The 21,500-nt window shown below is 40.1% G+C and overlaps 3 protein-coding genes across 7 annotated transcripts; 2 read left to right on the top strand and 1 right to left on the bottom strand.

Moving 5' to 3' along the window:
• Positions 1-3,115: 3,115 nt before the first annotated feature.
• rab6a (RAB6A, member RAS oncogene family) lies at positions 3,116-12,488 on the top strand. 3 transcript variants are annotated; one of them, XR_002063586.2, is made up of 9 exons: positions 3,116-3,469; positions 5,812-5,870; positions 5,984-6,037; positions 6,599-6,704; positions 6,939-7,050; positions 7,283-7,376; positions 8,538-8,631; positions 9,327-9,393; positions 11,051-11,097. XR_002063586.2 is itself a non-coding variant. In XM_005471992.4 (8 exons), exons 1-8 carry the CDS (start codon positions 3,400-3,402, stop codon positions 11,113-11,115), a joined length of 627 nt encoding a protein of 208 aa, XP_005472049.1. In that variant the 5' UTR covers positions 3,117-3,399; the 3' UTR covers positions 11,116-12,488. The 3 variants fall into 3 exon arrangements, 2 of the variants coding, with proteins under 2 accessions (XP_005472049.1, XP_003456835.1); XM_005471992.4 differs by lacking the exon at positions 7,283-7,376 and having other exon boundaries at positions 3,117-3,469; positions 11,051-12,488; XM_003456787.5 differs by lacking the exon at positions 8,538-8,631 and having other exon boundaries at positions 3,117-3,469; positions 11,051-12,488.
• An 821-nt stretch (positions 12,489-13,309) lies between these two features.
• Positions 13,310-17,741, top strand: dnajb13 (DnaJ heat shock protein family (Hsp40) member B13). The gene is made up of 8 exons (XM_003456822.3): positions 13,310-13,474; positions 13,561-13,664; positions 15,133-15,294; positions 15,369-15,517; positions 15,714-15,827; positions 16,893-17,006; positions 17,084-17,160; positions 17,483-17,741. The coding sequence occupies exons 1-8, from the start codon at positions 13,407-13,409 to the stop codon at positions 17,640-17,642; spliced, it is 948 nt and encodes a 315-aa protein (XP_003456870.1). The 5' UTR covers positions 13,310-13,406; the 3' UTR covers positions 17,643-17,741.
• Positions 17,729-21,435, bottom strand: LOC100712231 (mitochondrial uncoupling protein 2). 3 transcript variants are annotated; one of them, XM_003456823.4, is made up of 8 exons: positions 19,925-21,435; positions 19,662-19,812; positions 19,103-19,303; positions 18,811-19,027; positions 18,520-18,717; positions 18,334-18,435; positions 18,074-18,254; positions 17,729-17,982 (listed from the first exon to the last, which is right to left on the bottom strand). In XM_003456823.4, exons 3-8 carry the CDS (start codon positions 19,226-19,228, stop codon positions 17,868-17,870), a joined length of 939 nt encoding a protein of 312 aa, XP_003456871.1. In that variant the 5' UTR covers positions 19,229-19,303; positions 19,662-19,812; positions 19,925-21,435; the 3' UTR covers positions 17,729-17,867. The 3 variants fall into 3 exon arrangements, with proteins under 3 accessions (XP_003456871.1, XP_005472048.1, XP_005472047.1); XM_005471991.3 differs by having other exon boundaries at positions 19,115-19,303; XM_005471990.3 differs by having other exon boundaries at positions 19,958-21,435.
• Between the last annotated feature and the right edge of the window lie 65 nt (positions 21,436-21,500).

The raw sequence follows: 21,500 nt of genomic DNA, 5'->3' as shown, positions 1-21,500 counted from the left end.
CTTTCTCTATCTTACTGTATTGGGGATGACAACACACCTATTTTACCCTGGCCTAACCTTCATACCCCTTTTTTCCGATTTCCCCTTTTCATCTTCTCTCTGTTCCTCATCAGTCTCTCCTCCATTAGAGCCCTTGCGTTCAGTCTCCCTCACAGGAGAGATGAGCACAGTGTTGTACTTTGGTGTGACATTGACATTAGATCAAGGTGGTGTGGGAATGTGATGGTCTCCATCCATTACGCACATGGATACGGTCAGATTCATACAATAATGCACAAACATCCCCTATACACTGTCTCTATCTGAACAAGAGAAGAAAAAAATAAAGACTTTTTTTCCCCAATATGTGAGTCATAGCAAGGTTTTCCCATCTAGAAGACTGAGTCAAGTTTTGCAGAAGTAAATGGTGTGGTGGCCTGACATGAGACCAGCGCACCAGGATGAAGTCATGACTTGAGGTGACAGCTTCGATTCTTTTGCACCATGCTTCCTTTTAGTCATGCTCCTTTGATTCTGGATTACACGCTTTTCAAGCTGACAGCTCAGTTTCTTGCCGAATAAGGTGCGTGACTTTGAGGAGCTTCGGGGGAAATTTGATAGCACCTCCTCAATTCAGGGTGCTGATGCATTTTTCAAAAATGAGCACATTCAAAATGCACAAGCTCTACAGAGGTCTACAGCGCAATCCGTCTTGCTGTGCGCGTGGAAACACACGTGCCGCATCCCTCTGTATGCTTATGCGTGAGAGGCGGAGAATGACTGAGTGAGGGAGACCGGGAGCAATGGAGAATTTGTTAATTCAGCATCTTCAGCGGGAGGGGCGGGAGATTTGGGGTCTTTCCCTGGCCAAGGACATGTGGCGTAGGAGTGCTATTGAGGAGAGAAGAGGGAGGGGAGAGGCAGCCGGCTCAAGTTGATGGCTCAAGTTTAATGAGGCGCGGGTCGCAACCAGAGCAGCTGAAGGGCTGGCATCAGCCGGTCAGCTGCTCTGCAAAGAGACTTCAGAGCTGCATGGCACATGAATGAGAGCGGGGCGCAGGTGTGTCTTCTCTTCAGTGACTTAGAACAGCTGGCTCAAGCAGGCATGAACTCACATACTGTACCTACACACTAATAATGCATTGCCTTTTATACTTAAAACCCCTAAAATGTAAACGTAATCCAGGCTAGTGAACAGTAGGGTGAAGTCAGATGTGTTTCCTCTGGTTAATTAATAGTTGAAAAAAACACTTGCATCTGTAGGGTTCTGACATTTTAATTTATTTTCTGTTTCAGCTCATCTTTGATCTCATCAGGATGGGTATGTCCACACAAATAATACATGCCCTTACACAGCACATGTATCTTTAATAGGAATTATGTAAGAATTAAATTACCCTAACAACAAGGATGCTGGAATGACAAAATATTGAGACCAAAGATGGTTATCAGTCAGTGGGAGATTATAAGTATCTTGATTTGGTATTTAAATGACTGCAGGTAAAAAAGCAGAGGTGTAGTGTTCATTGCTGTATATGAGAGTGGATCATTTATATAATTTATTAAAACACTAACAGAATTAAACAGGTAGAATAAAGTATACTGCAGCACAAATTAGTGCCACGTAATTAAATCATGAAGCCTTCATGCCAGCATTTTCATTCATACATCCCTCTATCCATAATCATGTACCGTGTGTTTTATCGTTGTGTATAGTGTATTATTTTACTTATTTTGTATTTGTTTGTATTTTATTTGTATTTTTGTATTTTTCTTCTGCTATCTGCACCTGAGCTGAGGTAACGCACAAATTTCTCCACCATGGGATCAATAAAGTCTTATCTTATCTTATCTTTTCTGTCTTTGGGTGGAGTAAGTAAACCACCTTGTATGTTGCCTCGGGGCTTCATCCTTCAGGACAGCAGCTGTCTGATGAGCTGAAGGTCATGAGTAATCCAATAAAAGCTACACAGGGTCCTGTAAACATCACAGGCTGATACCAATTTTTTAAAAGTGTCCGACATAATAGAACTAACAAGTCAGACATCCACTTTCACAGCTACAAACTGCTACCCTCAACTGTGATTTAATTTCCTTCACAAGGACTCTTAATGCCAGTTGGCTTGATGCTAAATGGTTACCAGCAAAACCTGGCATTAATAGAGCGAATATAAGGCTGAACATGTGCACATTGCAGTGAGGTTTAAAAATAGGCTGAACAAAAAGAATGCCATTCTTTCAGCACCAACAGGACTGATTAACACTGTCGAATGCTATATGGGAGTGTTACACAGTTTCTTTAAACAACGTTTATTCTACATTGAAAAAAATGAAATCAAGTTTACCTAAAAACTCTGAGTAACAAAGAAAGAAATTCTAATGTAAATTTTACTCACTACTGGGGACTGTTTTTAATAGAAATAGTCATTTATTAGTGCTTGTTGTCTTCCTTAATCTTCTACTTCTGAAGGATTTCATCATAAGTGCTGACCCCGTGTTTGCGTGGGTTCCGGCTTCCTCCCACAGTCCAAAGACATGCAGTTAGTGGGGATAGGTTAAATGAAAACTCTAAATTGCCCATAGGTGTGAATGCGGGTGTGAATGTTAGTGCGAATGGTTGTCTGTGTCTCTGTGTTAGCCCTGCGACAGACTGGCGACCTGTCCAGGGTGTACCCTGCCTCTTGCCCTAAGACAGCTGGGATAGCCCCCCTCCCACCTCCCACCCCGCGACCCTGAACAGGATAAGCGAATGGATGGATGGATGGATGGATGTTAAAAAATGTTTCCATGTAATTTAACCATCGGTAAAAGTCACCGTCTAATTCTTTAGGTTTAAAAATTATTGGGATTCCCATTAAAATTGCTTAGTAGTGAAATCTCACCTGTGATGAAAGTACCCCCTCTAGTGGGCTTTAAAAAAACACACCCTGCCTTTTCCTTCTTTTTCAGCCTTAGCGCGGTAGTTTTTTTTCCCTCATAATGCTTCCAACTTTGTGAAATAAAAAAAAAAATCCACTGAATCATATGTATCAGTGCGTTGCTCTGCCAAAGGGGCAGTCTGGTTTTTCATTGTGGGTTTTTTGCTCCACCAGCAGAGGGCAGCACCGCAACATGCCAAGACACATCAATCCATAAAGTTGTATCTGAAGAAGAGTGGCCCGAGGTGGCTGGTTGGTTTGGTGTATATGACAGAGTAGAAGAGTAACGCTAACTTGGTCGCAGTAGTTAGTGAGGTGCTTAATATTGACTTGGACTTTGAAGGAATACGCTTCGAGCACAAAATTTCCTCAAGTCAGCCACGAGTGGGGCTGTTCATTTTCGCTGCTTCTGGACATTTGATAACTGACAACAACTGGTTAGTTAGCATTAGCTGACTAGCTAGGAAGCTCCCGAAAAGTAACGTCAAGGTTTGATTCAGTCATGTCTTCGGCCGGAGACTTCGGAAACCCTTTAAGAAAATTTAAACTGGTCTTTCTTGGTGAACAGAGCGGTAAGTCTGCTGGTAATTTTAAGTGTTGTGGGATGTAGGATTTAAGTTTTTTGCTCTGTTGGACATTTAGCTAACACCAGAGTTTGGTGGGTGATTAACGTCAACCAACTAGCTAGCTAACGTTAGCCACGTATCGTTAACACTTGGCAGTGATGGCATTACGATACAGTAACTTGTTACGAACAGTTTCTTCGCCTTGGCCTGATTAAAAAGGTGATTCATTTCCTTCAAAATGAGTCATGTCTGTGAAAATGGACTCTTACTTCAGTTGTGTGACGGGCTGTGATAACACATCATTAACGGAGGCATCGGAAATTACCAAGTGTCATTTAACAGGATGTTAAAATATGAAGCACCAGCATTATGTCTTCGTTATTGTAGGATAGGTGAACTCCAGTCATACCCTGCTGTGTTTAGAAGATGTTCATAATACTAGAGTGATCATAAATTCATAATTTCTACCCTGGAGCAACTTCCAAATTGGACGATCCTGCCAAGCAGCATTCCTGCGATCTCCCTACTAATTTACACTCCTTCAGTGTCTACACAGAGGGTTCGTGTGGGCTGTTTTTCATGTCTTAGGTAAAGCTGTGTGGCTGTTCGTTGTGTCGTCCGCGGTGTCCACAGATTTTAGGGTTTAAAGTAGAATTTGGATTATTGGTCCAGCGTTGTCTCTTTCTTTGGAATATACTTGCAACATATTTGAAGGAGCTGTTTCATGTTGCTTTATTAAAACAGTATGAAGTTGGAATTCTCGGTAAAGAGAAACTTGGATCAAACCTGAACTCAGATAGCCACCAAAGGACAATAGGGAAGACAAAAAAGGGGCTATTGTCAAGATGAGATTTTGCACCATTTATTCATAATTTTCCAGCAAGAAAGGAACAAAGAAGTCATGGCTTCTCCTGCTGTGATGTGAGAAGAATAACAAACCCAATCACTCACAAAAAAGGAAGCTAAATACATAATAAACATCTAAGCTGAAGAAATTACAAGAAATGTCAAAACCATTACATTGCACAAATATTTATTATAAGACATACCCAAGAACATTAAAAAATGCAAACGTAGAAAGAGTCCCTGCATACCTTTTTCCCAAAATATAAAACTTGTCTTTCAGTCGCACTGTGCCATAGACTGTATATAAAATAATACAGATCTCTTTAGAAAAGATGTGAGTTGAGAAGCTGCTGTGATAAATGAAACTAGGAAAGAATTAAGGAAGCAATAAGGAAGCCAAAACTTGATGACATTATTGACAAAACTGTAATAAATGTTTTTGCTATAATATGACCCGTAAGTCCCACCAAGATGGGAAAGACACACTGCGTTTTTCGGACAGTCTGTGATAAGCTGTGGCTCCTTTAAGCCTTGTAAACAGCAGTGTTGTCTGTAGCCCTGTCACCATCCCTTGATGGACATTGTAACTGATAATGTAACTCGAGCTCAGCAAAAACAGTCTGAGAACTGGCAGCACTGTGCGAGTACTCAGAGCTGCTGTGTGACTGTCCCTGATGTGTTAAAGGTATTCATAAATGTTTTTCTATGAGATTAGAAAAAAATTGAAGCATTTTACAGCTGCAAAGTTTGTAAAGCGTAGTTTTGTGTGTTGAACAACATTACAGAGTTTCATATTACATATGGACACAAACCCTCCATTGTGGATCAAATCAGCACCCTGGATACACTGGTGGGGGGAGTTCAGACATAAATGGCAAACTTTGCTTACAGCCCTTTTTCTCTCTGTGCTTTGCTCAACCCTCTGACTCCTGAATTACTTTGAACAGCTGTGCACTACACGCTTAGTGGACAAGAGGTCTGAAGAGGGCAGTGGGAGTTGTGTGACATGAAGCTGCTTGCTTTACTCTGTTATTAGTGGTCATCATCTGTGGAAAAGGGCCACAGCAGCTGCTTCGGGTTGAATAACTTTAAACACATTTCATTTCTGCAAGCTTTCAGAGATCTGCGTAGTTTTTATTTAGCCCTGAAATAATTATTTTGCTTACAGCTGAAATTATTAGTGAACTTACTTGATTACCAGAATCCTATTGGCTCCAGTTAAAGGCAGCTGGCTTGCTTTATGTTATTGCAAATTAGATATGTTTAGGTTTTAGACAGTTGGTCAGATAAAATAATCTGTTTGAAGACTTTGGGTGCTCAGAAAGTGTAAAAAGCATTTTCAGTTTTAAATTTTCTTCTAGTTGGGGGGAAATGTAGAATAGGTTCAGTTATAGAGGCAGTTCTTTTTTCCAGGGGAAAAGATGGACCTAATTCTTCTCCAAAATCAAAGTGATCGTGTGGTCATTGCACTCTTTAAGAGTTTCTTGTTTGTGTTTGTGCAGTGGGAAAGACTTCATTGATCACCAGGTTCATGTACGACAGCTTCGACAACACCTACCAAGTGAGACTTAACACCTCCACTTTTAACTTTAATAATCATTGATGATGCCTGATATCAACAGCAATACTCATTGGAAATGACTGTGAATATTTGGTTGATTCTTTTTTTTTCAGGCCACAATAGGAATTGATTTCCTGTCAAAAACTATGTATCTTGAAGACAGAACAGTAAGTTTATTTTTGTCACATCCAGTAACTCTGTTTTTGTTTTTCTTCTTCTTGTTCAGTTGCTTTTCTTTAGCCACTGAACTGGGCTCTTTCTAACACACACAGAGACAGCATTTGTACATTGCTACTGTGATCAGGAGTGTTGTATCCCCCTTGGACAATCCTCCTTTTCTCTGTTCATTTCCTCCCTCAACATGAGTTTTCTTCCTCTCCTTCCTACCCTTCCATCTACTTTCTCATCACCGTTTTGAAATTAAACACCTTACTTGATCCAGAGCGGAGGGCTGATGACAAGTGAAGGGTGATTACTTCTTTCTTCCCTCCCAAAGGCCCAGACAGCTAGCTCTCTCTGGTGCTTATTCACTGCCTGCATGCACTACGTGCTCACCTTTCTCTCTCTTTATCTTTTCCCATTAGTCCAACTTTATTTCCTTTTATTAATTTTTTTTGTCACATAAACTTACCCCATTTGTGTATTTGTTTTTCTTGTTTCATTTTCATCTCGTTTTGGGTTTTTTTGTTTTTTTTTCTTTCCATCCCCTTCCCCTTCCTCCCCCACAGATTAGGTTGCAGCTGTGGGACACAGCAGGACAAGAGCGATTTCGTAGCCTCATCCCAAGTTACATCAGAGACTCTGCAGCTGCAGTCGTAGTTTACGACATTACAAGTACGTGGATCACCTGTCCACTGGGATTGCCCTTTGTTATTCACATCGTTGATGCTGAGGAATGCATTGATTTCATTTAAATAGACCAGTATGACCGAAGCATATTTTTCTTTTTAATTTAACCAAAAAAAAAATGCACATTTTACAGCTTGTAACTCTCTTTGCTTATTGCTTTGCTGTCACTAACCACTGTGTTTTCTCACCTGAGACCTTTTATCTCAATCTGTCTTCCAGATGTCAACTCTTTCCAGCAAACCACAAAATGGATTGATGACGTGAGAACAGAAAGAGGAAGTGATGTCATCATCATGTTGGTGGGAAACAAGACAGACCTTGCAGATAAAAGGTAATCGTGTGTTTCCCTCCTTCTGCCTTTGTCAAAGTAGGCGCTCCATGAAGAGCATAGAAGTGAAGTTATTGATTGTTACTGGTGGCCTGACTGATTTTTTTTCATTCATGCATTATACCTGAAAGTGTCCTGTTTTGGGGTTTTTTTGTTTGTTTTTTTGTTTTTAAGCCTTTTTTTGAATTTGTATTGTCTCTTGCTGTGAGTCTTTTAACCGTTTTATCTACCACAGGCAAGTATCTATTGAAGAGGGTGAGCGGAAAGCCAAAGAACTAAATGTAATGTTTATTGAGACTAGTGCGAAAGCGGGCTACAACGTAAAGCAGGTAAGAGTGTGTGTGAGCCGTGCTCTGATGCCCTGCTGTAGATGCTGCCTCCTGGGTTTCACCTCCAAAGGTCTCCCACTAAAAACAAAAGTCAGACTAGGTTCCTGAAGTTGCCCCTTTTCAGACATGGATTGCATAAAATTTTTGATCAGGTAAAGTGACGGCATTTTCTTATTTAGACATGGAGCTTTTCTTTTAAATAGGATATAGTGTCCCAAGTTATTTTGGGGGGTTATTACTGATATTTGACACCACATTCTGTATATATGCAATTGTAACCGTAAACACTTTTAATAAAACAGTAGCTTATAAATGACCACTAAGTGAACCACTAAATTCACACTGTGTCTTTTGGGCTGTGATTTTTGTGGACCAGTGTAGATTCTGGACTTTGTCCAGCGTAGAATAAAACGCCTGTTTAACATATGTAACAAAGGAGTGGCTTTGTGGCTTCTGCAGTATTTCTGGCAGTGAGGCCATGGAAAAAAGCTGAAAGCTGATGTCTCATGCCAAAACTTTAGTTTTTTTCCTCCCCTCACGTTATTATAGTTTAGGGGATTATCCAAAACAATCATGTCTTTTAGTGAGCTGAGCAACTCAAAGATGGAGAAGTGATGTGCGTTTGTAACCTTTGCGTTTAGATGCCATCTGATTAACAGAATTGAGTCCATGTCTGAAAAGGGCTTCTTGGTCTAAATTGCTCTTGTTTGTGCATATTTCTTTAAATAAAACATGAAACCATTCATCACTTTCTTGCTAAAGGTGATGAGAGTGTGTGGGTGTCAGTCTCGTGTATGGCTTTTCCCTGTTACCTGCAAACTCCTCTAAAAGCTTATTTACAATCTTTTTACTCGTCTTGGCCTAGCAATGCCTTGGATCTCCAAAACCCTGTTTTTCAGCCAAACACAGAGAATATAACATGGACTATTGAGATGTTGGAAGTGTCACTTCTCTTCCTGTTTTGCCTTGAAGTTTACTGGGAAACCTTTGGAACTGGGCAGTGGTGGCAGCAGCAGCAGGAAGGGCACGGCTTGTTAATGCTCTTCAACATAATCACAGTGTCTGTGTTTTTTTTTTCCCCCTGTCTCTGTGTTGATGTTTGTGGGGGTATGTGCGTGTCCTGGTTGGTGTTTGTGTGTTGTTCGCGGTGGCTCATCACAGACAGATAACCACAGAGGAGGGAGAACAGAGAGCGAAAGAGATGAATGTTCTGTTTATTGAAACAAGTGCAAAGACAGGCTACAATGTCAAACAGGTAGAGCGTGTGCACCTACATGTGTATGTGTTCTCATAGTGCTCTCTTCTGATTGGCTTCTATCTCACACGCATGTGTGCGAAAAGGTGTGCTTTAAACATCAGTTTCCACTGGTCACTAGTGAAGAGAACTGGTTGTTTTTCAAGCTCTCTCTCCCCCCTGTAATGATTTGTATTGGCCAACCTTTTATCACAAAGTCTCAGAGAGGGGTACCAGAGTTTGCAAATCAACAACCTGCACAGCACTGATCACCACAGCAATAGTGTTACTGCTGCTGTGAACTCTGCATGTCATAAGTCTGCTTCCACTACGCTCTTCGGTGGGGGCAGGGGATGCTGAGCGTCATCATACATTTCTCTTGAATTTTATGAATGGATCCATTCATTGCTTAAAATCCTCCAAGCTTTGTCAATGGAAGATGTCAGTAAAGCTCAGCTCCATCCTCCTTTCAAATCACTGATGCAGCACAGAAATTGGTTTACAGTGTCAGAGACACAAGCTGCTAAACTGAGATCAAATTTGATAAATCTCTCTTGGGTGTCTTCCTCTGTGTGAGTTTCAAGTGGACCTTGTGCTTGATCAGTTATTATTAGGATTATACACAACATGCTGTGCCGATTTCATTTTGTATTTTTTATCATGCCTTCAGTATATTCCTTGTCTGAAAGAATACATGCGGTTCTCTTTCCCTCCAGCTTTTCCGTCGTGTGGCAGCTGCCCTCCCTGGCATGGACACCACACAGGACAAGAGTAGAGAGGACAGTATCCTTTTGTGTACATGTCACTGTCTGCATCTGACATGACAGAACAGAGTCAGAGGTCTCTTTGCCCTCTTATGTCTGTCATATGGATAAGCACGGCCACAGGGAGAATCAAGTGCAGAATTGTGACATCTCACTATTATTGCTTAACCCACATGTCGTTCTAGATTTGTTTTACCAGTGAGGACACACATTGAGATTCAGCTGAATGCCTGTTTTAATGAGTATAATATCAAAGACACTCTGCACTGATGGTCTATTTTTGGAGGGTATGAAACAGACTTGAAAGGTTTTGAAGTTTGTCCTGATACAGATAAGAGCAGACAGTGAATTCACATTAGTTAGTTAGTCAGTCATGCTCCTAGAAACTTGCCAAAGTCTGAACTCAGACTGAGTTATAATGATGTTGTAATGACGTTTACTAACTTCAGCTTTGGTAAGTTTGCCATGTAACTATAGCATAAGCCATCATGTGTCCACAAGAATATTTAAGATTACTTTTATATTCTGTCTGCTCTGTCCTTGTTGTTAGCAGAATATCATCTTATAAAGGACATACCTGTGCACTGACACGCTAAAAAGAGCACTTTTTTCAGCTAGCAATAACTGGTGAAATAGGAAAAAAACACATTGACCTCAGTTAAATGGAGACCAGTATGAATCGTCACATTGAATTGAAGCATCTGATCTTGTAAAATATCTGAATGATGATAATTTATTCCTATTCCCTAAAGGGTAAAAACTTCAGCTAACACCCACAGAAGTTCATGTAGAGCTGAAAGACTTCCCAACTTTGGCACGCCGTATACACAGTACAGTGAGTGGATAGTGCTCTTAACTCCCCAGCAGCCCGACATCTAGAAGCTTTTCTGCTGGAAGACCAGCTTTGCATTCTGTCTCACTCACACAGTGAGAGAGAATGCAGTATATGTTAACAGTATTAGTTTTAAATTGTCTTGTGTAATGACACAGCATTAAGCAAGACAATTAGTTGGGCGAGGGTCTTTAAAAACTAACAAGTTCATTTTTGGAACTAAAAACTTTATTTTAAAACTTTAAAATCTCAACCCTTTTGGTGCCTGGTTCTGCCAGAGATCTCTTCCTGTTAAGCTATTTCTTCCTTCCCACCATCAACAAGTGCTCCATCATAGGGGAGTGCCTTTGCAACTTATTGTGAATGTGTCATATAAACCAATACATGTGAATTGGGCAACACCAATGGTGAAAATGTGTGAAAATGGCCTCTACCTGTACAGCACACGAGGTCATTGACTGCTTTAATGGGCATGAAAATAATGTAAAACGTGCTGGCATTTACAGTCACGGTCATCTCAGGCTAATTGAACACCTATGGGACATTTTGGGCCATTGTGCCAAAAAAGTGTGACTGTCTTTCCTTGAGCAGAAATCTAGAGCTATTAATTTAATTAATTAATTAATTAATTAATTTTTTGATTTGATTTTTTTAAATCAATGCCAATGCATCTTGACCTAGCACCAAGGTAGCCCATATAAGACCTACTTTTCATTGTGTTATTATGCACTTTATGCAACAATATTTCTGTCTTGGAAAGACTGTCTGGTTTTCACCATTTCTGGCAGCCATTGCATTTCAGAGTTCCTTTTCAATGTTGTTTCTTAACTCCTAAACCTTTCAGTGATTGACATTAAGCTGGAGAAACCACCAGAGCAACCTACCAGTGAAGGAGGCTGTTCCTGCTAATGTTTCTATCTAATACATTCAGTTTTTCTGCGCCCATATCCTTCACTACACCCTCCACTGTCCCCCAGCCTGAAAGAGAACACTACATCCGGTATCCTCCCCATCATGGAAGTCTGGTAGCACATCGGGCTGCTCTGAAAGTCACTTCAGTTGTACTTAAATTGAAGATTTGCACTGTAACACAATGCATTGAAACATATTGAAACATTGCATATTTACGCTTGAACTAAGCCTTCTGTCATTTCAGCAGAGATGGTAGTACAAGAAAAATGAGAATAGTTTGTGCGTAAAGATGATTTTGAACCAAACTGAAAGACAATGTGTGTCAAAGTCATCAAATCAATGTATTTGTCTAAGAGTGAGAATCTTAAAAAAAAAAAGAAGTAAATATTGCTTTAAGCTTAATAAGCACAATGTGAATGTGTTGTGTGCATTTCTCAGTTAACACAATGAGCGCTTTTGTATTTGATTGGTCGAAGTTAATCAAACTTTGTTTTTAACATTTTGGGATAAAATGATGAAAAGGTTGTAGGATTGTTTTAAAGTAAATCACTATTTGGAGTGCTGGGTGTAGACATGTATACTACACACCCATGAAGTGTGAGCTAGGAGCTTATTTTAAACTTGAGTCACAGTTCTCCCAACACGACCTGCACAGTCATGCAGTCTCACACCTACACACCATGGAAACCAGCACAAATGAATAACATGACTGCATCAAACACATTACCGTCCTTCCTCCTCTGCCCACACGTCTATTGAGATGGATTATTTTTACCTTGGCTTCCATTTTCTGTTACTTTTTATTTGGATAGATTTTTTTTCCCTAAAGACTACAGCTGACATAGATTAAACCTATTTCTTTGATAGTGTTTGTAGATTTTCTCATAAATCCGACAATAGACATTAGATGTGGAGATATATGCCTTTTGGAGTTGAATTGTAGAGGGCTTCCTTGGCTTTGGGTTTATCTAATTAGGTTTGGTATGCCGTTTTATCAACACTTCCTTGTTTTTTTTGTTTTTTTGGCATTGATCTCTTGTTAGTGATGATTCTACATATGTATTTAATCCACAATGACTTGTAATATTTATTTCTATCAGATTCCTGTTTCTTTTGTATGGCTGTTAATATCTTCACTTTGGGTATGAGTCGCTAATAAAATATGCATCCAAACTGGACCACCTTTGACACTCAGCAGAGAGCAACTGCTGTTTCACGTGCTGCCTCGAAATGGCAGTTTGATCATACTGAAAATATTGTGCAATTTTTGTGTAAAACTACAGGCGAGAGTTCAGTTTGTATAGCATTTTAGTCCTTAACGTTTCTGGAATGGATTCAAATGAAAGAATAAAAGTAAACTTGTCACTGCTGCTGGTATTGATCTGTGTTTCTGACATGTGTTTTGGATAAATCAGTTCAATATTTTTATTTTTTAAGTGCTGAGATGTTGATCTGTTTCTATATAATTTCTGGCAGCAGTTACTACAAGGTAATGAAAGTTACAGAGATGTAAAACAATGTTTAGCTGTATACTGAAAAAGTGGTTAGTCAGAGACATTCAGTGTTCAAATCACATTTGACTTTTTGATTTTATACATACAGGTTTATCCTATAATATTACAGTTCGTTTACATAAAATCTCAAAATAACTGTCCCGAGGTGCTTCAAAAATTTACAAATAGACAAGATCACAGTATGGTGAAGCTACAGTAACTGGTCTGACTCTACCTACTGTTTGTTCTGTAACTCCACAGAAGAAATAATGTAATGGTGGCCCCCAAACATGAGACATGCCAGCAATCCACTATGCAAAATGTTGCGTGACCCTATCTAACTGACCTAGTTGGGATCTAGCATTTAGTAATTATCAAATGTTGCACAGCTGTTCATTTCAATATGGTTATAGGCTATATTTTAAAGCAGACACTAACTAAACAATGGTCCTAAGCATGAATACGCAGAGATATTAAATAATGACATATTGAAAAAGTTTTCAAAAGAGTTCAGTAATAATTACTTCACTGCGAAGTAGCAACTCCCGTCAACGTTTATTACTTTTAAATTTCTTCTTATTTATTTGAAGACGAGCAGTCTTCTCTGGACTGCAGTCTGTTTTTTGTTTTTTCATTCAACAGTTCATTTTAAATCAATGTCCGCGAGTCTTTGCAAATCTCGCGAGAGTCTCCCAGCAGCCGTTTCCGTGGAAACCAATTCACACACCCGCACTCTGTGTTTTAGCTGGTTATTTCTTTAATTTTTAAACGTGGTTTTAAATACTTAGTTTCACAATGAGTAATGATTACTACGAGACGATGGAAATAAATAGAAACGCAACAGATGCAGACATCAAAAAGGCGTAAGTTATTTAATACATATGAAACTCACATGTTTAATAATGAGGCTTGTTCTGTTAATCCTCAATTATTTATTTCTCTTTCTTAGATATCGACGCCTTGCACTGAAGTTTCATCCGAAAAGAAACAGAGAGCCTGGAAGCTCCCAGAAATTTACCCAGTTGAGTGAAGCCTATGATGTTTTAAGCGACCGTAAGTGGAAGAATATCGAGACTGAAGTGTGTTTTATTTTGGAAACCACACGGATAAAAACAATAAGGGGACACTCGATGATCACAGTCTAAGGCAAAGTCAGTTAATCGTACTGAATCCATTTCAGCTGCTTTGGTGCAAATGAAAGTGGTCATTCCTTATCCCTCGTGATTCAGTTCATTCTAGCTTTGCTTTTTGTGACTACTTTTCACTTCTGGTGGCATGACATGATACCTGCAGCCCATTCACGTTGCAAAAATAGTCCGTGCACAGCTGCTCCAGGACTGCAAGTCAGGAAGAGCCAAAGTAAGAAGGTGTATCTGTCAGCAGTGTCAGCAGTGTCAAGAGTGTGGAGATGCTAAGAGCTGGGCATTTAGGGGCATCGCCACAGCAGCAGTACCCATGTCTGTTCCTTTGTATTAAAAGGGGCAGGAGGAACACTTCCAGTGCTCTCAAAAATTACCTCAAGAAGGCAACAGATGTGTCTGTTTCTTGGCAAATTCTGGCAAACTCTTTTATCACCTACCTAACAGCACGTGGAGGTCTGTGGAACCCTCCAAATCTGTCATGCTGGATGATCAGGCAGACAGCCTAACATTCACCACAGTGTCTCAAGACCCTTTCATGTCTGCCACATGTCCTCACTGCTTGTGTGTGTCTCTCGTGTGTGAAGAGAACTGAGCTCGACTAGCTGTGCAACCTGCATGGACTGCATGTATATCTCACTGACAAACAGCAAAAACAGTCAGGTTTTTGGGTGGGGTTGTTTCATTGATGCCTCTCCAGCGTTACTTTCATTTGGACCAAAGTAAGCGAAACGGATTCACACGGGTTTATGTTTCCCAGCTGAACAGACTGATATCCCTGAGGTTTAACTGATATACTGTTATACTGTGATGATCTATTATTCTTCTTTTTTCACATGACCCCCTATGAGCAAGCACTTTGGCGACAGTGGGAAGGAAAAGCTCCCTTTTAACAGGAAGAAACCTCCGGCAGAACCAGGCTCAGAAATATAAATATAAATATTCCCTGAGTATTTATATTTCTTTATAAAATAGCAATATTTAGTGACTTTCTATCGATACAATATCACCACGCAAAGTATCGCAACATGTTGTATCTACGCTCCCACTCACCATTTTAAACAATGCTATAGATAAACCCACGCACAGCTACAACTCAGTTTAAAATTGGTTATATTATAAACAATACTAACATTTTCATAAAAAGAGAAGTGGAAATAACTGCAGATTTGTACTTAAAGCTTTTTGTTTTAAAAAGCATTTAGCAGGAAACTGTGATAAGGATCAGAAATAGAAAGCTTTTTTTAAATACCAGTTATTATTAAAATAGCAATACAGGCTTATATACAGTGAAGTGTATTTTGGTCTGAGGAAAGGCTGTATTTATTGTATGGAGAATGTACCATATGTGTGTGAATCAAAGCCAATTTTCTGTGTGAAAGCTCGAAAAAAGGCAACTTACGACAAGTTTGGAGAGGAAGGCCTGAGAGGTGGTATTCCACTTGAGTTTGCCAGCGATGGAGCTTGGTCATCAAAATACGTCTACCATGGGAATCCTGACCAGACATTCAAAGAGTTTTTCGGGGGTGACAACCCATTTGCAGGTAAGAAAAAAACGTAATCATGACAGTGAATGTGCCTTTTCGATTTTAATCCTTTAATCCTTTTTTTTTGCTAGACTTCTACACAAATGATGTGCCGCTTCAGTTCGGTGGCCTGCAGCCACAAGTGCCCAAAACGCAAGATTCCCCAATAGAGAGAGACCTTTATTTGTCCCTGGACGATCTCTTCCATGGATGCACAAAAAAGATCAAGATATCTCGCAGAGTAAGACATCTTTATATTTTCTCCCTCCCTTGGCTTTTGTTGGATAGAACCATTCACTCATCTATAAGACCGCGAGCTCCTCATGGAGCTTAGAGCTAACTAAACAACAGAATTAAAAAAACAAACGCCATCACAAAGACATACTACAGCACTGATTTTGCCTCATATATTGTACGATGCTTTATTTATTTTACAGGTCATGAATGATGATGGATGCACATCCAGTATCAAAGACAAGATTCTGAGTATAGATGTCAAGCCTGGATGGAATGAAGGCACAAGAATTACTTTCCCCAAAGAGGGAGATCAGGTAACTAACTGGCCTACACGTCATTTTAAAATGGGGGGTTTGAAAGTGAGCTCATGACTTGGTATAGTGTTTTATTTTTATCCTTTTATACATAAATGTTTCCTACAGCCTGAGTTGGGCTCGTGGCTCTGATGCCGGTTCTGAGCTAATACTGTGTGGGCCTCACACAGCTGATTAAATCCTGTGTTAACAGTTTAATTCAACCCTGCACTGTCACAACACCTCACCCTCTGTTACACTGAGGGGTTTTTTACATTTATTAAATCACTTTTATTTTGTTATATGTTGATTTCATTCATTTATTGTGCACAGCCTATATTTTCTTGCATTGTGTTTTGTTTTGTTTTATTTCTGGATTTTTATTTATTTTTTATTTTTTTACATTTTCTGTGTATACAAATTGAGCTATTTTGTAACCAGCCTTGTATGCTGTATATGGCTGCTATAACACAGAAATTTATTTTTTGCTGTAATCAATCGTCGGCTTCAGTGTGCAGTTTGCTTTAAACGGAAATTTAGCAGGTTGCCATTGTTGTTGTGATATATACATTACTGCAGTGCAGCAATTAGTGAAAAGATAGTAGAGGTATGCATTAAAAAAGGCTGAATGTGACAAAGGAGAGGGGAATTTTTAACAAATTGTTATTTATTGTACTCCTTTTTCTGCTATTGCAAGTATAACTGATGACTAACTACTTGTGAAGGTTCCCCTAAAATTGCCACTTTGCATAGACTGAACACAAGTACGTTGCTCCTGCAGATCTTTTATAGGTCCACTGAAATGGAACACGCTTACTATCAAAAGTAAGCGTGTTCGGTTTTAACACCAGATTACAATAAGCAAAAGGCATTTTTCTTATTGTAATCTGGGCAATTTTAGCCAAAACAAATTATGCGCTCAAAGCTATTCTTCTTATTACTCTGTTTTTTTATTATGATGATGTGTACTGACTGTACCACTGCCTTGTTTGTGTATATTTTCTCCTTTACCCAGGGAGGGAATGAATAAAGAACTGTCTGTAAAGACTGCTGCATGGTAATCTTTTTATTCTGTTTTGCTGTTAGGGACCAAACAGCATTCCCGCAGATATTGTGTTTATTGTGCGACAGAAGACTCATCCTCTGTTTGTGAGACATAACAATGACCTCATCTATAAAGCAAAGATTACTCTGGAGATGGTGAGTCTTGTCATGGATTGATTATTGGTCATGCAAAAGGTTTCTTAGAAGCTGTAAGTGTATTCCCTTGTTCGCAGGCTTTAACTGGCTTCTCTGTGGACGTGCAGACACTAGATGGCAGGCTACTCTCTGTTCCTATCAATGACATTGTGCAGTAAGTGCTTTCAATCACTGTCTTGAAAAACACAGTTTTTCACAATCTGGTTGTTTTTACATTTATGTAGCGCCAGATCGCAACAGCAGTCGCCTCAAAGTGCTGAGGGACCCCCCCCCCCAAAAAAAACAGGCAAAACTCCAAAAATCATATGATCACCTATGAACAAACACTTGGCGACAGTGGGAATGAAAAACTCCCTTATAACAGGAAGAAACGTCCAGCATAACCTGCTGTAACACTTAATGATTATTGTGTTTTTATTTTGTGCATTATCTGCATTAAGTTTCCGCTCTCTGATTTGTTTGTCATGACATATCAGCCCTGGATACCAAAAAGTCCTGTCCGGAGAGGGAATGCCGCTGTCCAAGAATCCTTCCCAGAGAGGAAACCTCATCATTACTTTTGACCTTGAGTTCCCCAAGAAGCTTTCTGCTGAGAGGAAGTATCTGATCAAGCAAGCTCTGTCTTTTAAAGCTTAATCACATTCCAAATACATGTGTAACCAGAATGATTGATTAGACTGTTCATGTGGCTACATGTCTGTCAGGAGAGAGCAATACTGATATATTTGCAAATCATGTCTTTCTGATTTTATTTGCACTTTGCACTCTGTCAGAATGTTTCTGTAAACACGCTGGAAGATAACAAAAATGAAAGACAACGTGACTGTGGTCGAACACGAGCCCATTGAGTGATAGTAAAGATTACAGATAAGCTTTGCAGCTGTGATTCGCTGCCATCATGGCTCGTTTCAGCTGCTCGTATGTCACAAACATGACCACGTTCCAGGACCCCAGGCGTAAGAAAGACGGGATAAACCTTAAGAAAAAGGAGATGGGAGCAAAAACATTTTTGGTTTCGTTTCATTCACATTAAGAGTTGTCAAATGAGTGTGGAATCACTGGGTTACCCTTTGTAAAAAGCACGCGGGCCTTCATTGGTCATCATGGCAGCAGCGCAGTTGAGAACGCTGCTGTACTGGCCGACAGCAGAGTTCATGTATCTTGTCTTGACCACATCAACAGGGGAGGCGATCACTGTTGTGCACAACCCCGCACCAAAGGCTGATGCAAAATGGCAGGGCAGATTATCTGTGGAGCGCACAGAACCCAGGACTTAGTGCTATATCATACGCATGCGTGATGTTGCTGTGAAGCCACTGTGTTTTACCTGTCAGTGGCGTGGAGCTAAGGAGCATATCCTTGATGAAGTCATAGGTAACCAGTTCTGTGCAGTTAACAATAGCATTACGTGCAATGTTTGGAGCTGTCCCTGTGTGACATTAAAAACAAAGATGCATCATAAGAAATGAAGCAGCAGCCTTTTAAAAATGCGCATTTTGGAAGCTTGAGCTACCTTTCCACAGACCACAAATGCCTTCTTCCTTGGCAATGGTCCTGTAAGCATCCACTGTGCTACAGTAGCGCCTGGCACGGCCAAGAGACCTGGCCTGTGCCTGGAAGCGAACTTTCACCACGTCTGTGGGCTGAGCAATGGCAACCGCCAAGGCACCTGTGGTAGATCCAGCCAGCAGCCGACTCCAAATGCCCACATCTAAACCAGGGAGAGAGAGATGTCAGTTGAGACTGGTCAAAATTTCCCCTCAACCAAATAAACAACTGTCAGAATCCAATCACAGATGCTCACGGTCAGAGCCTTTAGTGTAGAACTGTTTAACAGAGTCGTAGAGACCAATTCGGACAGACGCAAAGCTCATCTGCCTCTGGAGTCCTGCCACCAGCCCACTGTAAAGACTCAGAGGACCCTCAGTACGCACCATGGTGGCGATGGTGCCGAACACCCCTCGATACTTCACCGCAGAGCCGCTCCATGTAGCAGCGGAGCCTCTGGCCTCTCCTTGGATCTGTGCAATGAAAGTTCAGGCTACTAAGGTTACAAGAATTGGCTTTGTGTTTGTTACACAAGAATACTTTAATACCTGCAGTCGCACTTTGGCTGTGTCTAAGGGAAAGGTGAGCAGGTCAGCGATGCAGGCTGCAGTTCCTGCTCCCACAAACTTTACAGCTGCTGATGGTGGCACATCTGCAGGCCTGAATCCAACCATTTTCCACAGTGTTTTTTAAAAAAACACAAGCGGTGTGTTTGTGAACGTGAACACGACAAGATGTTCCTGCAAAATCTGACAGAAAAAAAAATTCACAAACACACTGCATTCAGAGACAAATGTTTTTTATTTAAAACTGCATCTCTAAATTTGACACATGAGAGTTACAGCCCGCCAGGAAGTCGAGCGTTGCTTATTTTATGGATCTGCTTTACACTCTTGATCCTGGCTTCTTTTACTCACTATGCTAGTAATGCCTCCAGCTGGTGTGTGCCATAAGCTCATTTAACACCTCTATTCAGCAAAAGCAGCACCCCCCCCCCAAGTACAGGCTTTAATAAGACTGCTGTTCATTATGTTCTGTGTACTTGCATGGGTTTAAAAGAAGCAGTGCAAATTCAATAAAATCACATTTTAAGTCATTAAGTCTTACCTTTATAGGAGCAGTTTGGGACAGAAACTTTAGAGATCAGGATTCTCTAAAGGCGTCCCTCTGGCTGAACTTAGTCCCAGCTATAAACAACTTTTCTTGTTTTTCCATAGATTTTTTAACAGCAATGAGGCGTATAATCATACTCCAAATCCTGCATGAAAGAATCATTTTAAAATCAACATAGCAATCCAACAAAGCTTTATTAATAATAATATTAACAGGAAAGTAAACAGTAAAAGTAGAAAGCTAAAATTAGCCTGTACCGTGATATGATTTGTAGAGTTGAAAAGCCTTACCAAGGGACAATAACCAAACCTCTCGCCGAATCTCAGACAATAAGTGGAACAGATGCAGGAGCGGGGAAGAGGTCGGCCTCTTTAAATACTGCCCATGATGCTGTTACATCACAGCATGGCATGTGTTACATGGTGGGGTCCCACCCCAAATATTTGGGCCAACTGTAAACCTCTGCGTCGGCACGACAAACAGTCTGCATTTGTCTCGTGTGGGAATGCGTGTAGTTTAGAGCACGCCTTCCTTTTGTCTTCTTGTCTTCACAATCAAATGTATCATGTCCCCAAACCCACATTAATGCACAAACATTAATTTGATTCCATAAAATCAATGTTTTATCTTTGAAGATGGATTTTTTTTTTTTAAATTTAACCAAATTTTAATCAAATCAGCAATTTCTTTAGGTGGTCTGTGCAGCAAAGACTTGTAAAGTAAATGCTGAGTCATGATGAAAGTACAAGAAGCCACGCGCATGTACACTGCACTCCAAATTATAGCCATATGTTCAAACCGGTAATTGTCTCACTGCAGCTTTTCGTTAAAACGTGTTTCGTAACTTGTTGTTCCTGCATTTAGTAGTGAGCTGGGAGGTTGAAACATACAGTTAGTCGTCATACAGTATTGTCTGTTTAAATGGCAGAACTGCAATCCAACTATGCCACTGTAGGGGACTCCAAAATAGTGCAGTGTTGAATTTTTAGTGCCATGTTGGCAAATGCAAGGACTGTAAATTTCCATGTTATGAGTCAGTGCATGGGTGCCTGTTGTCCTGCATATGTAGTGGTATGGTGGCGCTATCTTTCCATATCTGACTGACCCAGTTATGGGTCTGCAGCAGCTGAACCAGGTGTTTGGATCACAGAGATTCATCATGAACTGTCATAAAAATATAAAATGTGAAGTGATTTTTTTTTTTTTCACATTTATCCTAAAAGGTTTAAATGCTCATTTCTGCTATTGTTAGCTTGGATGATCTCAATAATAAGTGCAGTTTATTATTCCTGATGATTATCCTGGGATAAATTATGGAAAAAAGAAGTGATGGATAACTGATTACTATATAAACAGTATATTTATACTGTCAATTCCCAGTATATATATTTTATATATCAACCAGTTATCCATCAACAAGGTCACTTCCATGTTAAACAAATAAAAAACCCATCAGAAATACATACATGCAAAAAAATCCATGAGTGAAAAGAATTATATAGTAACGTATGAAACCTGGGACGTAACAGAAGCAGAAGGCCAACATGATACTGATGAAGAAGACATGCATATGGTCCGTATTACCGTGTGTAGGTACATCTCTGTAAATGTGGCTGAACTCCGGAGGCACATTTCAGGGGTAATATTAAGTGGAAGCACTATTCAATGCTAGATTTCAAAAGGAGATATATTTTTAAGAGATCAGCAGCATTTGCTTCCCTAAAATCCTGAGGCTTTTCCAGAAGATTTTAGGAAATCCGCATCCCCAATTTCTCTCTGTGAGGAGTGTTGTATATCTAACAGGTTAGGAGTGGGAGTCGGGATGTGAAGTGA

This window comes from Oreochromis niloticus, linkage group LG10, assembly GCF_001858045.2.
Source record: "Oreochromis niloticus isolate F11D_XX linkage group LG10, O_niloticus_UMD_NMBU, whole genome shotgun sequence".
Taxonomy (NCBI): Eukaryota; Metazoa; Chordata; class Actinopteri; order Cichliformes; family Cichlidae; genus Oreochromis; species Oreochromis niloticus.
Note: the sequence above shows the minus strand (reverse complement) of the source record. Positions and strands in the feature narration are given on the sequence as shown.